This window comes from Anomaloglossus baeobatrachus, chromosome 3 (genome assembly GCF_048569485.1).
Source record: "Anomaloglossus baeobatrachus isolate aAnoBae1 chromosome 3, aAnoBae1.hap1, whole genome shotgun sequence".
Lineage (NCBI taxonomy): Eukaryota > Metazoa > Chordata > Amphibia > Anura > Aromobatidae > Anomaloglossus > Anomaloglossus baeobatrachus.
In genome coordinates, this window is record NC_134355.1 from 442,055,665 (window position 1) to 442,072,703 (window position 17,039).

General features: G+C 48.7%; 1 protein-coding gene across 1 annotated transcript in view; it reads right to left on the minus strand.

Moving 5' to 3' along the window:
• The window catches only part of LOC142297266 (mannan-binding lectin serine protease 1-like), a 94,178-nt gene extending 78,608 nt beyond the window's left edge, over positions 1 to 15,570 (minus strand). The window contains exon 1 of the mRNA XM_075341521.1: positions 15,492 to 15,570. Within this exon, the coding sequence (XP_075197636.1) occupies positions 15,492 to 15,570 (79 nt within the window). The remainder of the gene's footprint in view (positions 1 to 15,491) is intronic.
• Positions 15,571 to 17,039: the final 1,469 nt, after the last annotated feature.

The window sequence follows — 17,039 nt, forward strand, 5'->3', positions numbered from 1 at the left end:
TACCAGCCTCCGCAGAAGCCGGCTCCTGCTGCCTGCACATTTAGTTGTTGCTGTCTCGCTGTCACACACAGCGATCTGTGCTTCACAGCGGGACAGCAACAACTAAAAAATGGCCCAGGACATTCAGCAACAACCAACGACCTCACAGCAGGGGCCAGGTTGTTGCTGGATGTCACACACAGCAACATCGCTAGCAACGTCACAAAAGTTGTTCGTTAGCAGCGATGTTGCTAGAGATGTTGCTTAGTGTGACGGGGCCTTTACAGAGCACCTAATAACAGATGCACTGGGTCAAAAAAACTCTAATATTCATTCCCAACTTACCCCACAATTATTAGATGATACAAATAGGAAGATCATGCTTAAATTATTTTCAACTCTGGAAACCAAGATAAAATCAGAAATTACCAATCACCTTGACACCATGTTCCTAGAAAGGTACTTACTTGATAAATTGGTCCCGAAGGGCCTGCAGTTATCCCAAAAATCCCCTTATCCGCAAGATCTCGCATTTACAAAAATGTGGGATGAATATTCCCTGGAATGTTCATTTGGATTCATGCGACATTTAATTAAGATAAGACAATCCTTAGCTGGCCTAGCAATAACTGAGGCTGATAACCTCAGTCTAAAATTGGAAACGTACGCACAAACCTTTGAATATAAAGAACATAATTTGAGCCTTAAACTCAAACTGGAAAAATTTGAACAGGATTTAGTAAAAAGAAAAGCAGCTAAATACATGCATGACTCAAGAGATAAAATCTTACCCACTGAACCTATGGATACTAATGCCCCAAATACCAGTAACAAAAACCTAAGTTCTACCCAAACAAGTAAGGGGAATGGGAATTCTTCCCAAATTGTAATAGCATCTGATGTAAACCATTCATTAAACTGCTTGAAGGATGCAAAATCCAAGGAGATTTATATGAAACATAGGAATAAATTAAATATAAAACCAAAACAAAGTATAGATAATACTCAGACAGGAAACATTGTTAAAGATTGTACCGGTATAGAGACCTCTATATTTGATATTCCAAATTCTGGTTTAGAAATACAACACAATTATTTTCCATCTGACAATGGTTTAACTAAATTGAATCCACAATTTTTAACAAGTAAAACAGACATCCCCTCCACCACTGATGATATGCTCAACTGGTCTCTACTTACCACACACAGTGTAGAGGATCCACAGGGACCCACTGACCCTATTAGCCCTGCCCCTCCTGTGTCCACTCTGGAGCCCACTGGCCAAATATCCATAACCAATAATCATTTCATAAATCCCCCAATCTGTACTGAGACAACTCCAAGTACTTCCAGTGAATCCCCACCAGCAGCTCAAATAACTAGTAATTTATCCAAAAGAAATGAACCAACTCCAGTGAATACTACTAACACTGTAAATAAAGATGGAAATATAAAAATCACTCATTTTTTTCAAGTGGCCCCCCGGCCGACACCCAAAAAGAAAAAGGGAACAAGAGGCTGTAGAGGCAGTGGGAAAATGACAAAATCAATCAGATCCCAAAGGATTACCATAGGGAAAGAGACCCTAACTCAAACAACTAAAAATTGTGGGATTTTCAATCTCTCAAGGTATGATCTCTCCACCAATGAGATTGCATTACTCAGCCGCGGTCTCTCTTTCTGCACAAATTCTGATGTAAAACCCTTCCCACTTTATCTTGATCTAAATGAATTTTTCCAAAAACTTACTATACAGAGGCACTTCATCATCCAAGAAAGGAATAACCAGGGCAATCCCACCCCTGGTAATTCCAATATCAATTCTTCCAATCACACTAAAGATGTTTTTTTACATGGTCCGGTCAGGACTGGAACTAATAATTTTTACCCAATACACCATAAAGGTCCTCATCTAGAAACCTTCCAACAACTAATTCTGAAAGATGTTCGGACCCTGACACCAAATAAAATAAAAAAGGATAATTTAAGTAGGGAAGAACGGAACGCCATAACATCTTTACAAAACAACAAAGAGCTGATCATAAAAAATGCGGACAAAGGGGGGGGAGTAGTCCTCATGGACAGAACATGGTATATTCAGGAAGGGAACAGGTTATTAAATGACCAGCTTTACTATGAAAAATTAGAATCAGATCCCTCCATCACGGTATTCTTAGATTACAAAAAGATGATTAAATCCGCTCAAGAGAAGAACATTGTAGACAAAAGAGAGATGAAATTTCTCGACATTGTAAGGTACAAAACCCCCTATTTTTATTTTCTCCCAAAAATTCACAAACACCCCACAAATCTTCCTGGTCGCCCCATTATATCTGGAAGAGAATCCATAACATGCAACCTTTCCCATTATGTTGATCTGTTCTTGCAAAAATATGTTTTAGAATTACCCTCCTATTTAAAAGATTCCTCTCAAGTCATCAATGAGTTAAAAAATCTGGCACCCTTTAAAAATTGTCTAATTATCACGATGGATGTATCATCACTTTATAGCAATATCGAACACAGTTTAGGCATTGCCGCTGTCAAACAACACCTTGATAACGATCCCTTGATGCAGGTTGAGCAGAAAACTTTTCTTTTAACGGCAATTTACTTCATTTTATCTAATAATATTTTCACCTTTGAGACCAATATCTACAGGCAGAGGAGGGGCTGTGCGATGGGGACGAGATTCGCCCCTAGTTACGCTAATCTGTTCATGGGGGTGTTTGAATCGTCCCACATTGCACAGTCCCCTCTGACAGCGGGTCATTTGGTTTATTACCGGCGCTTCATAGATGACCTGCTCCTCGTTTGGAGGGGATCTCTATTACAAGCCAATCACTTCATTTCTCAACTCAATGTCAATTCCTGGGGTCTCACTTTTACTGCTGCGGTTTCTTCCAGTGCCCTCCAGTTCTTGGACCTGATGGTGAGGTTGGATGAAAATGGGGGGGGTGTCCACCTCGACACATTTCAAACAAGTGGATGTCAACAGCTACTTGAGGTTCGACAGTGGACACCTCCCTAGTTGGATAACCAATATTCCATACGGGCAATACTGGAGGGTCAGAAAAAACTGTTCCAGTGATGGTGATTTCCTGCAGGAATCCAATCTCCTGAGAAAAAGGTTCAGACAAAAAGGCTATCCATCTAAACTTCTGGAGGATGCCTTTAGTAAGACTAAGCAACTCACTCAGGACCTTTGTATCCGAAAGATCCAAGAGAAACAGCATAGTATTACAAAGAGTGAAGATAAATTGAATCCACGAAAATGGAGTTTAGTAACCACTTTTTGCAAATCCAGGATCCAAATTCACAAACTTCTAGAGAAATACTGGTTTATATTACAGAGTGACCCGCTACTTCGAGATCAGATCCCCCCTAAGCCCTCCATCATCTACCGGAGGAATATAAACTTGAAGAATCTAGTAGCGCCAAGTAATCCTAATCTTAAAGATTCTTCTAAAACCACCATTGTTTCCAGTAACAACGGAAACTATCGCTGCAACACCTCTGGGTGTAAATGCTGTGAGGTTATTGGTGATAAGATCACTTGCTTTATATCCCGGACCACAAATGCTCTTTTCTCCATTCAATTTCACCTAGACTGTCAGAGCACCTATGTTATTTACCTGCTTGAGTGCACGTGCGGTCTACAGTATGTGGGCCGTACAGTACAAACGATGCACGCCAGGTTGAATAAACATAGGTCCAATATCAAAAACAGCTTCCAACAACACAGTCTATCTCGACATTTTCAAATTGCACATCAGAAGGATCCCAAACAATTGAGATTATTAATTATTGATCACATAGATAACTCCGGATCCGATCGGTTCGAGAGACTTATTAAAAGAGAGAGTTACTGGATATTCAGATTGGGTACCTTACACCCTGAGGGTCTTAATATGACTATTGAGAATGTAGCCAAAAATTGAATTGATTTAATGAATTCTGTTGCTCGGGTTTGGAAAAAGGAAGAAAAAAAAAAAAAGGGATTCACAGCACCTATTGTGCTGGAAAAATGATTCACAGCACCCATTGTGCTGGCATATGCACCCAGTGGTTGAGATTCAATAGATATTTCTGTCAGCTCTGGAAAAGTGGTTCACAGCACCTACTGTGCTGGAAAAGTGATTCACAGCACCCATTGTGCTGGCATATGCACCCAGGGGTTGAGACTCAATAAGCACTTAACAATTGAATCGGAACCTTTATTGTGCTGGCATATGCATGATTCGAGTGCTCGGATTCTGTAAAAGTGATTCACAGCACCTATTGTGCTGGAAAAATTATTCACAGCACCTATTGTGCTGGCATATGCACCCAGCGGTTGAGATTTAATAGACATTTCTGTCAGTTCTGGAAAAGCGGTTCACAGCACCTATTGTGCTGGCATTTTCACCCAGTGGTTGAGATTCAATAGACATTTAATAATGCAATCGGAACCTTCATTGTGCTGGCACATGCATGATTCTACTGCTCGGATTCTGGAAAAATGACTCACAGCACCTATTGTGCTGGATATGCACCCAGTGTTTGAGATTCAATAGCTATTTCTGTCAGTTCTGGAAAAGCAGTTCACAGCACCTATTGTGCTGGAAAAGCAGTTCACAGCACCTATTGTGCTGGAAAAGCAGTTCACAGCACCTATTGTGCTGGAAAAGGGATTCACAGCACCTATTGTGCTGGCATATGCACCCAGTGGTTGAGATTAAATATACATTTAACGCAATTTTAAAAATAAGAATATTCATTCTCTAATTTATAAAATTAAATTCTTGATCTACCCACACTGACATACATTATAACAATATTATTACATGTTAATAGTGCAGGCATACTCAGATCATTTTTTTGAAAAGTTCTCATGAATTTTATGTATTAAGTTTTAGGAGTTAATATATGATTTATATGATTATATTATCACATGTGTTTTTAAATAATGTTTTTATGGCAAAGAGTCTTTTTGAAAAATCCTTTTTAAATATCTTTTATTAGCTTTTATATTATTGTTGAAGGGTTGGTTGTGATACATTAAGGGTTAACATTTCAATTAATTTGGTGCTGACCAATGGAATCACACCTGTCCCTTTAAATAGTACTCTCCGCATTCCGTTTTTTATATCCACCTGATGAAGATATTGTGTATATCGAAACGCGTTGTGGCTGATAGAAAACAATAAATTCTAAAAAAAATTAATCTAATGCTGTGGCCTCCTTAGCGCTCTATCAGACCGTGCTTCTATATTTTACTGCTGATCTTCCCCCCTGTGGGTTCACGGCAAGAGCTGCTTGATACGGAGGTCAGATTACCAGAGATGCCCAGTGATCTGTCACGTGACCAGCTCTTCAGGAATCTGCTTCCCTGGATGGACATCGTGGGCTAACAGGTTAGAAGAGCTCTGACACCACACTCCTGCCTTATACCGTGGTTGTGCGAGGGCTGCACAACCACATCAGGTGAGCAGTTTCTTTTTCTCCTCCTCACCGCTATCTCCCAGAACCTTCACATGCGCTCCCTTGTTTAATTTTTATACCGGTTGCAGCAGTGACTGTCTCGGCCTCTTCCGCTGCAGACCCTTCCTTCAACTTTTCCTCTCCTAGGAGCGATGTTGGATGGGGATCGGGGATGCTTTGCAGCGCCACCCATGGTGTGTGGCCAGGAATTAGCCACCGCTACGAGTTGTTGCTCTCCTCTGGGGCTGATGTTAACGCAGCCCAGATAGTCCAGGTCCCCACAGGTGGAGCGAGCCCCAGGGAGGATGAGGACGATGGGGATGGCTGATGGCGCCGAAGCGAATCACTATTGTCTGTGGAAATGTGTGAGACCTTCCTCCTTGCGCTGACACATGGTTCCCCGTAGCCTGAAGCGTTCTGGGGCCCCCCCTTGTTGTCACAGTCCTGGCCCGTATGGCAGGCAGCTTGAACCTCTCTTAGATTGGACCTCTGTGCCCGTTCCCGGGTTACCTCTTTGATGCTGTGCCCCGGACACTAACGTTAGTGAGGAACCCTGATGACTCCCTCACTGGGCAGATTTATCAGGTGAGCTTGAAGTGTCTTCCTGAACAAGGGCTCTGCACCTCGACTTGTGCTGGCACTGTGGGGACGGTTAGGCTCGACCTCAGCTGCCATCTCCTCTTGTCCCAACATCTTCACTGGCTGCCTCTGTCTCTTGCCCTCTTTCAGTCTCACTCCTGCAGACTCAGTGCGGTGTTGTGGGCCCTGGGACTATCTCCACCTATCCTCCGTGCCAGGGCCAGGGCTGCTTTAGCTCTGCTCAATCTGTCTCTCCCTTCTCTGTCCTGAGCTGTTCTGTGATTAAAAGTGAAACTGCTCTTTGAGAGTGCACCTCCTCTCAAGAATGTCTCAGCATGGCTGGGGAATTTCCAGCCTGGTTTCCTGTATGTGATGACTCATGCTAGATGTTTGTAAGGCTATGTGCGCACGTTGCGTATTTGCATGCAGTTACGCTGCGATCTGCACCGCAGCGTAACTGCATGCGTCCTGCATCCCCTGCATAATCTATGAAGATTATGCAGGTGACGTGCGCACGTGGCGTATTTGAGCGCAGCGCTTCGGCTGCTGCCTGAAGCGCGCGTTCTAAGAAGTGACATGTCACTTCTTTCGTGCGCTCTGCATGTGTCGCGGGCGGGGAGGACGCCGCCGCTGCTGATCGCTCGCCAACGCTCGGGTCCGGCGCTGCTGCGGCTGCTCGGCTCGAGTGGTAGGCCGGATACGGGGACTCGAGCGGCGCTCCTCACCCGTGAGTGAAAGGGGTGGTTGGTTTGGGGGATTTAGTCCGTGACGCCACCCACGGGTTGTGGTGAAGATGGGCACCACCGCTGCTCGTGATGGGGATCCCGGGAGCGATGGCAGGGAGCAGCTGGGATGTTGTTTTCCCCCTCTGTGGGTAGGGGTCGGTGGTCCCGGTTCCCGGTGGTGTGACGGGGAGGCAGGGTTGGTGAGGTGCAGGGTTGCAGGGGCAGCGCGGCGCGGTGCCGGATGGCACGGGTGTACTCACTCAGTGAGAGATGCACAAAGTCCTCGGTAAACCAAACGGCTGGATGGACGGGTCCCGCAGCCGACTGCAGTGTCTCTCCCTGGACAGGTGATGTCGGCTGTCTTTCCCTGCACCTTGATGTACTTGTTTGACTACGATGGATCCCCAACGGTAGTCCGCTCCCCGGTGTATGGATGCCGGAGGAGCCCGTTTGCCCACCGGCGCTGGCCCTTGGGTCTCTAGCCTTAGGCGATAGCTGTATAACCTCGCGGTGTGGGCGGTTGCCTTCTATCGGGTCTTTGGTTGTTAGGAAACCCCTGGGGTTCCGGTCACACTCGGATTTGACTATTGTCGGCGGCTCCAAGCCTGGTTGGGGTCCGATGGCCCTGCCTGTGTGTGCTGGCTTCACTTCACTCTCCGGTCGGTACCGGCGGTCCGCCGCCCGACCCCGGTCCTACGGTTCCGCGTTGCTTCACCACTCCTGCAGATGGCCACCACCATCTGCCAACCTTGCTGTCAGTGCCTGGGCCACAAACCCAGACACCCAAGTGTCTACTTCTCTCTCTTCCACCTCCTGGACTAAACTGTCACTTTTCCCGCCTCCAGGCCTGTGAACTCCTCGGTGGGTGGGGCCAACTGCTTGGCTCCGCCCCACCTGCTGTGGACATCAGACCCTGGAGGGAGGCAACAAGGATTTTGTTTGGCTAATGTTACTGTCTAATCGGGGTGGGGGTGTTTGTGTGTTATCTGTGACGACCTGGCTAGCCCAGGGTGCCACATTGCCCCTTGGTGAAATCCAGACCGTCCGCGGGCTGCCCGTCCATCACCGGTTTTATTTTTTTTCAAAAACTGTAAAAATATAAATAACATGTAAACATTTTAAACATATAAGCATTTTTGTTAGGACACTTGAAACGTTGCACATATAAAAACATTTTTAATAATAACAGACGGACGGACGGATGTCTTCCGCTCTCCCACCCAAGCAACCTAACCCTGATGCTGCCCCTAAGAAGTGGGCAGCACCCCTTGACCCCAGTCCAGGTTCAGGCTGCCCAAGCGGGAACGGGTATGGTTACTCGCACCCAGCTGTCATTTCAGGGGACCCCACGTCTAGGGGGACCCCTGACCCCCCGGAGGATGGCCACCGGTCCTGGTGGTGGCCGGGCCCCAGCCTGCTCTGCTGCGGGCCCTTCCTCCAACCTGCCTCTCCGGAGACGGCAACGGTTTCCATCCCATAAAACTATTTACAAGCCCACCAGTGCGTGGGCGGCCTGCCAGTTCTCGGCCATGTCCATGAGTAGTCTCTCATGCAGGTGGTAAACACATAAAGTCCCTCCGGGGACAACTTGCCGGCAATGGCTGGAATAATCACTGTCGACAATCAGGTGATCTTCGATTGATTTTTGTCATTCACTTAAACTGCTGAGGGTCCCAACGGGGGACAACTTACTTGCAACAGCGGACCTCTGCCACTACTTGAGGTCGTACTCCTCCAGGACCTCTTCCAGCTCCACATCCGGACGGCTTGGTGGAGGAGGAGGGGGCTGGGGCCGCATCTGCTCACCGCGGCTCTTCCTCTGCTTAACGTCCAGGGCGAACCAGCCCCTCTCCCCGTAGTGGCGGGTGTAAGTTACCAGGTCGCCCGGCAATAGATCGCGACCTGGGTGGCCCGTGGGAAGATGTGAGTTGACATCGTGGCGGGCCACAAACACTTCGGCCTCCAGGCCCGGCTCGTATATGAATCCGAACCCCCTCTGCGTGTCAAATTGTCGGACTTGGCCCTCGTACACCGGGCCCTGCACCCGAAAGGTGGCATGGCGGAGTGCGTCTTTTTCTTAAATTACTCGCGCCATTACTTCGGCCCTCTGCTGCTCTCTGACGGCAATCTCCTGGCCCAACTGGTTTGGTTCCCTGTCCCAATAAGGGGTGTTGACAGATCCCTGCGCCCGGGTCGGGCCACCCTGGACCGCGCCTACACCGGCCACTACCGGTACTCTTTCTTGGGGGTCCTGCGGTGACGTGGCCTGTACTGCTGCTTTGCAGTGGCGGCCCAGCGCAGCCTCAGCTGAGGCGGGGGAATCAGGGACAGTTGGCCTCACCAGTTGGGCCTTCGGGCCGGCAGCGGCCGGTTCTTCCACGGCCGGGCGGACTGCCGGAGCCAGGACGGTCTCGGGTGCGGCCACTTCCGGGGCCGACGGCTTCTCGTCGCGGACGGCTACTTCCCGCGGGGCCTTCCATGGCAGCAGGAGGGACACAGGCCATTCCCAAACAACGCCCCCAGGCCGGTCCTCTAGGGCGGACGGGTTGGATTCCGCTACCGGTGTTGGGGGTAGCGGACCGAGCAGAGGGGCAACAGCAACCGGTACGGATGGTGGGGGAGGCAGGAGGGTGAGCGGGCACAGGCCGGGCCCCTCAGCCGCAGCGGCCGGTCCTTCTCGGACACACGGGCGTGGGTCGCTTACCCGCTCCTCCAACTCTGCCTCCACCTCGCATCTCCGCACGGCCGCCGCCACTTCCACCATCTCGGCCACCCAGCGCTCCATCAAGAACCGGACCTGGGCTTGAAGGCGGCAGCACATTTGTGCGGTCCGGGCTTCCAACCACGCCGCTGTTCCTGGCGTGGGCTCGGGGATTTCCGCGGTGCCGGACGGACGGAACATCGTGCGCGGCGGTGTTCCAGGAACCAATTGTTTGCAGAGTCCTGGCGTCCCCGCTTTTATAGCCTCGGCTACATTAGGCAGACACACACCCGCCCCGCCTTGGTTCTCTTCAGCACTTCCGTTTGTTGGGGGCGGGGTTTCGCTTTCGCGCCTTCCCTGCTCGGAGAAGACGCTCGCGCGAGAGATTTTCGCGCCAAGTTGGAGAACACAAGGCGCACTTCTACTGGTAAGTAGAGGGGTTCAATCCTGTTCGTGACGCCGCCACTGCTGGTCGCTCACCAACGCTCGGGTCCGGCGCTGCTGCGGCTGCTCGGTGGCTCGAGTGGTGGGCCGGATCCGGGGACTCGAGCGGCGCTCCTTGCCCGTGAGTGAAAGGGGTGGTTGGTTTGGGGGATTTAGTCCGTGACGCCACCCACGGGTTGTGGTGAAGATAAGCACCACCGCTGCTGGTGACGGGGATCCCGGGAGCGATGACAGGGAGCAGCTGGGATGTTGTTTTCCCCCTCCATGGGTAGGGGTCGGTGGTCCCGGGGCCCGGTGGTGTGACGGGGAGGCAGGGTTGGTGAGGTGCAGGGTTGCAGGGGCAGCGCGGCGCGGTGCCGGATGGCACGGGTGTACTCACTCAGTGAGAGATGCACAAAGTCCTCGGTTATCCAAACGGCTGGATGGATGGGTCCCGCAGCCGGCTGCAGTGTCTCTCCCTGGACAGGTGATGGCGGCTGTCTTTCCCTGCACCTTGATGTACTTGTTTGACTACGATGGATCCCCAACGGTAGGCCGCTCCCCGGTGTATGGATCCTGTTATCTGTGACGACCTGGCTAGTCCAGGGCGCCACACATGCATCCCCCGCTCTGTCTATGGGAGGGGTTGCACTCAGAGCGCATGAAATTGGCTTTTTTTTTTCATTACGGACTCTTTCTGCAGCGATTTGAAGCGCACGTGTGCTGTTCAAATCGCTGCAGAAATTTCTGCAGGGACAGAACGCTACGTGTGCACATAGCCTAAGTGTATGGCAGAAACCAGTGATTAACCTCTTCTCCACAGAGAGAGAATTACAACTTAAAGGGAACCTGTCACCAATTTTTTGGCGTATAAGCTGCGGCCACCACCACCAGGCTCTTATATACAGCATTCTAACATGCTGTATATAAGAGCCCAGGCCGCTGTAAGAACATAGGCCCAGGCTTCAGAAAGAGGACGAAGATGGCCGAAAGAGGAGGTGTTGGCATCGGAGAACGGAGACGCCCATCTGGCCAACCGAGCGACTGTTAGGTAAGTAGCCTGGCTGCATGACCCGGCTACGTCTTACACACTCACCGGTCCTGCGCAGGCGCACTACAATACTTTGATCTGCCCTGAGCAGGGCAGATCAAACTGCGCCTGTTCAGGACCTGAATGCCGGTGAGTGTGGATGACGTCGGACGCGTCATGCACCACGGCTAGAGAAGAGGGAGGATGAAGATGGCCGAAAGAGGTGGCGGCAGCACTGGAGAAGGGAGACGCCCATCTGGCCAACCGAGCGACCGTTAGGTAAGTATTATAAAGTGTTTTTATGTTCTCACAGCGGCCTGGTGTCACGCTCCCCGGGTCCCCTGCCTTGCTTCCCGGCTCCCCTGCCTCGCTCCTCGGCTCACCTGCCTCGCTCCCCGGCTCCTCTGTCAGGCGTCCCCCGCTCCACAGTCTCCAGCCCCCATCACCTGCGGTCCCCAGGCGGCCCGGTCCCCGCTCCCGGCGCCCGTCGGCAGCTCTGCTCCAGGCCGGCTCCCCTGCCTCCTGTTCACCGCTCCCTGCCCTGGCTTCTGGCACCCGGGCCTCGCGCATGCGCATTAGGGCGCGCGCGCGGTCATTGACCCTTTCTTAAAGGGCCAGTGTCCTCCAACAGGATATTGAAGGATCAGGTACTGGGTATATAGGGGGATCATTTCCAAGTGGGCGGGGCCTGTTCTTCGTGTTTTCTAAGCTAGGAGTCAGGTCTCCTTGTGTCTGTGATATACTCAGCTATCTCTCTCGTAGAGCCGCTCCTGCCTCGCCAACCGGTCCTGACGATACCCGAACCCCGAACGGTGACGGCCTGCCATCCCGTCAGTTCCTGCCATCTCCGATCCCTGTGGTGACCCGTCTTCTCGCTCCATTGGTTCCGGACTCTGCCTGACGACATCTCGGCCTCCGAACCTGAGCTCCGTCACCCGGACTACCATCAGAGACCCCGTGGTCCCAGGGACTTCTTTACTCCACTCCTCTAAACGGACTGTCCTGCTAGTGCTCCGGCTACCGGGCACCTTGCCCTCGGTGAGGTGTTCAGCCCAGTGGATCCACCTCCTGGGTCTGCCCGTCCACCTGGCCCTAACACCTGGGCTCTTATATACAGCATGTTAGAATGCTGTATATTAGAGCCCAGTGGTGATGGCCGCAGCTTATATGACAAAAAAGTGGTGACAGATTCCCTTTAAACCAGATGCAATTCCTTGTGGCGACTGAGCCTCTTGGGCACCACATATATATTGCTTACCAATCCTTGGCATTGGTCATCAATACCAACTTAGTGAGTGGGGCTAGCAACACCTGGCTCCTTACCAATCAGTTGTTCTACTGCACCAATGGACAGGTAAACAAAGCATTCAGAGCAAGAACAATATACAGTGTATAGTCACTGTCTTCAAATACTGCAGCTCTGCCATTCACTTTAGTGGAAGCTGTGTTGTAGTATGCAAGAATGGTCACTACCCAGTGTATGGCATCATGCTTTATCAGTTCTGTACACAGTATACCAGTATCTCAGTTGGTGCTGCAAACAAAAATGTGTTTTGGTTATGGATGTTGGTCCCCCTAAAGATCTGTTATCGATGACCTATGCTAAGGATGGGTCAGTGATACATATGTCCTGGATAACACCTTTTACATAGAAAAGATAAAAGCTATCACATGTCGGACAATCAATCAGATCAGTCAATGAACACCGGAAAATTAAAAGTGCATGAATAACTCTGTGTTTCAGCACTATGCGCTACATTTTCCATCTGATTGTGTATGTATAAGTCTGGGGTTATATGGTGACTATGGGCGTGAAACTTATCATGTGACCAAAGTACGCTAGGTGTCACTGCTGCATTGCAGTGCACTGCAATTAGATATGTTCAACTTGCAACCCTGGGAGTAATAAAAGCAAGCAACAAGAATTCCAAAAATATCTGATTTTTTGCAACTTGCTTATCGCTGTACCCTCAATATTGCATTGTGATCCTATTCATTTGTATTGTACAGCGATGTAGCAGCCACACATAACAAACTTTGGTCGAGCAACAGGTGTTACGGCCAAAGTTGCCATGTAGCCCCAGCCTAGGAGAGACATTTCAGTCTGGCTATGCATCTTACATATTATCTTATTTCTTCACTTTGACTCTGTCTCTTAGGCCTAAAACACACATCCGTGAAACCCACGTCCGTGTAAAACGGGCCGTTTTTCGGGTCCGTTTTCCGTTTTTTAGGTCCGTTTTTATGGTATGTGTGGCCTGCGTATGTATCCCGTATGCTAGCCGTATGTGCGTGTGAAATGTCCGTGTGTGCGTGTGAAACTTAACTGACATGTGTTTGTGTTGTCCGTGTGGAATATCCGTGTGTGATGCAAAATGTCGTTTACTACATGTCGGCAGACAGCAGACAGAGTAGCGGGATGAGAATGAACTCGGGTGAACTTCACCCGACTTCATTGTCATGCCGCGGCTCTGTCTGTGCCGTGTACGGATTAGCGGTCACCTGTGAAGGATTCACCGGTGACCGCTAATCCCCCGAGTGACTGAAGTGTCCCCCCCTCTCTCATACTCACCGATCCTCGATCACCGGCGCTGCACGGCGTTCACACTGCTCCGGCGGCTTTTTCTAATTTGAAAAAGCCGGCCGCTCATTAAACAATCTCGTATTCCCTGCTTTCCCCGCCCACCGGCGCCTATGATTGGTTGCAATGAGACACGCCCCCACGCTGAGTGACAGGTGTCTCACTGCACCCAATCACAGCAGCCGGTGGGCGTGTCACTATGGAGTATAGAAATAAATAAATAAATAATTAAAAAAAACGGCGTGCGGTCCCCCCCTATTTTAATACCAGCCAGATAAAGCCATACGGCTGAAGGCTGGTATTGTCAGGATGGGGAGCCCCGCGTTATGGGGAGCCCCCCAGCCTAACAATATCAGCCAGCAGCCGCCCAGAATTACCGCATACATTATATGCGACAGTTCTGGGACAGTACCCGGCTCTTCCCGATTTGCCCTGGTGCGTTGGCAAATCGGGGTAATAAGGAGTTAATGGCAGCCCATAGCTGCCACTAAATCCTAGATTAATCATGGCAGGCGTCTGTCCGAGATACCTTCCATGATTAATAAATTACAGTTAAAAAGTTAAAATGGCTGGTATTAAAATAGGGGGGACCGCACGCCGTTTTTTTAAATTATTTATTTATTTATTTTACTGCACAGTATAGACACGCCCACCGGCTGCTGTGATTGGGTGCAGTGACACAGCTGTCACTCAGCGTGGTGGGCGTGTCTGACTGCAACCAATCACAGACGCCTGTGGGCGGGTAAAGCAGGGAATACGAGAATGATTAATGAGCGGCCGGCTTTTTCAAAAAAGTAAAAGCCGCCGAAGCTTTTATAACAGCCGTGCAGCGCCGCGCCGGAGATCGGGGAATGGTAAGTATGAGAGAGGGGGGGAACTGACCGTCAGACAGCGAGAGGGACAGATAAGACAGAGAGACCGACCGACAGACATAGAGAGAGACTGACCGACCGACGGACTGAGGGAGAGAACGAAACAGAAAAAGAAAAACGACCGACATCACATGAAAAAAGCACAAAACGTACAGGGAACAAACAGAGATGCGTCTGTGTCACTCGGACGTGCGCACAAACCCATTGACTTTCATTGGGTCCGTGCTGCGTGTTGCGTGCTGAAAATGGACATGCTTCCATGCAAAACGGAGACACAAACGTAGCACGCACACGGACCCACGGACCTTAATGAAAAACGCACATGTGTCCTCAAACATTAAATAACATTGGTGCACGTTTGGCCGTGTCTCCGGTATATACGGAAACGGACCAAACACGCACGTGTTTCACGGATGTGTGTTTCAGGCCTTAAATGCAGCAGATTTTCAGAGTTAAAAATATATATTTGTATTATGTGAGCCGGTCTCTGATTCATGCTGCAGGTGGTTCCCTTAGGCCCCTTTCACACATCAGTTTTTTGCCATCAGTCACAATCCGTCGAATTTTGAAAAAAAACGGATCCGGCGACTGATCCCACTTGATCCGTTTTTTTTCTCATCAACTTGTATTAGCGACGGATTGTGACGGATGGCCTCATGTTTCATCCGTCGAAAAATGTTTGTCTGTCGGACGGAGACGACGTCCACAGTAACGGTTTGTGTGTACGTTGAAAAAATGGACAGCGAAGGATCAGCTGGAGTGAGAAAACACTGGCTGAAAAACTCTCTCGAAAAAAAACAAAAAAACAACTGGTACGATTGATCCATTTTGTAGACGGATCCGTCAAATCAGTTTAGCCACAATCTGCGACGGATCCGTCAAGAAAACGAATTGTGACTGACGGTAAAAAACTGATGTGTGAAAGGGGCCTAATATGTACTAAGGTTGGATTCACATGTTGATGACACATAGCAGACCTTTGTGAAACTAAAAATTCTTTTCATTCACATGTTTCTGCAGCAAGTACAGCCAGATATATTTGTGTAAATGGGATATAAGAATGCAACCTTAAGAGAGCCTTCATTTTTTAACTGAAAACTTTGGACTTGTACATTTCAGCTTATGCTGTTGTTCTTACCGATGAGAGATCCACCGCAGAAAGGTGCATTAGTGGAGGTGTGGGACAGCATGGCAATCCAGGGAGAAATTCCTCTCATTGCTGTACTTCCACGTGAAATCCTTGCAAGGATTGTTCTGGAAAATTGTGGTAGCCCACACACTAAAAAGAGGATTAACAACATGCCTCAATATTCCTTGGACTATTACTAGTTCCATCATTTTCTTTTTGTGCATTTTACAAACATAGTCATACTAATATCTACTGACAACAATTGACCCTGTGAATATATGAAAAAACCTGTCATCTGGTAATATGTGGACAGTTTTTTGCTCCTATTTTATTCCTGCTTAGATTAGTCTGTTTTTCTTATCTTTTTATTTACTTATTTTTTAATTCCACCATCCAGTTCCAGTGATATTGGCCCTTGATTCTGTGCTAATTTTTATGGTCTTACCAAGGGGGTGTTGTTGTTCACAGGATTCTCTGCAGGCACGTCTAAAGGCTGCCCTGTAATATTAGTGCTCTTTCACATGTCTGTGCAATTTGGTCCAATGTAGGATCACAATGATTAATTAGCAGATTACAATAGCAAAATATATATAGTAAAGATCTTTATTAGTGATGGGAAATCCAGACTGTAAAAGTCCGTATCTCTCCGGATCTCTGTAAAAGTGTTGACCCCGGGCCCGGAGCTCTCAGGCAACTTTTGGTAACCATCTGTCTCCTGCAATCCACATAATTAAAAAAAAGTAGAAAAAGAAAGAAAATAGAATAAAGCAGGTGACTTATATTTACCAGTTTCCACGTGGCTGTAACACTACTTCCAGGGCCGCTCATTACCCCCATTCATATGCATGGCTTCCCCTGCCCACTGGCAGTCCTGGCATCTGTGATTGGTTGAAGTGAGACCACGGGCCCACCCTGTGTAACAGCGTGTCTGACAACTTGGAATCGCACACGCTGTCTGCATATGTATAGTGGTGTAAAAATAAATACAAAAATTGAAATAGGGTCTCCTCATATTGTGATACCCAGCACAGATAAAGCATATGCCTACAGCTTACAGCCCCGAGACGTGCGAATATCTTGGCCGTATATCAAATTAAGAGGAACCCCATGCGGCTTTTTTTTTAATTATTTAAATAGTTACATAATTTTTTAAAAAATGGCATGCGATCCCTCCCAATTTTGATACCCAGCCATGATAAAGCCGACAGCTGGGGGCTTGTATTCTCGGCCAGGGGAGGCCCATGGATATTTGCCCCCCCAACCTAAAAATAAAGCCTGCAGCCACCCAGAATTGTCCCATCCATTAAATGTGACAATCCCACAACTGTACTTTGCCCATCCCAACTGCCCTGGTGCAGTGGCAATCGGGGTAATATCAGAGGTTAATGACAGCTCACACCTGCCACTAAGCCCTAGATTAGTAAATGGAGGCGTCTATGAGACCCCTCCATTACTAATCTGTAAGTAAAAAGAAAAAATGCAAACACTGAAAAAATCCATTATTTAAAATAAAATACAAAAAAACACACCCTCTTTTATCCTTCTATTAACCCAAAA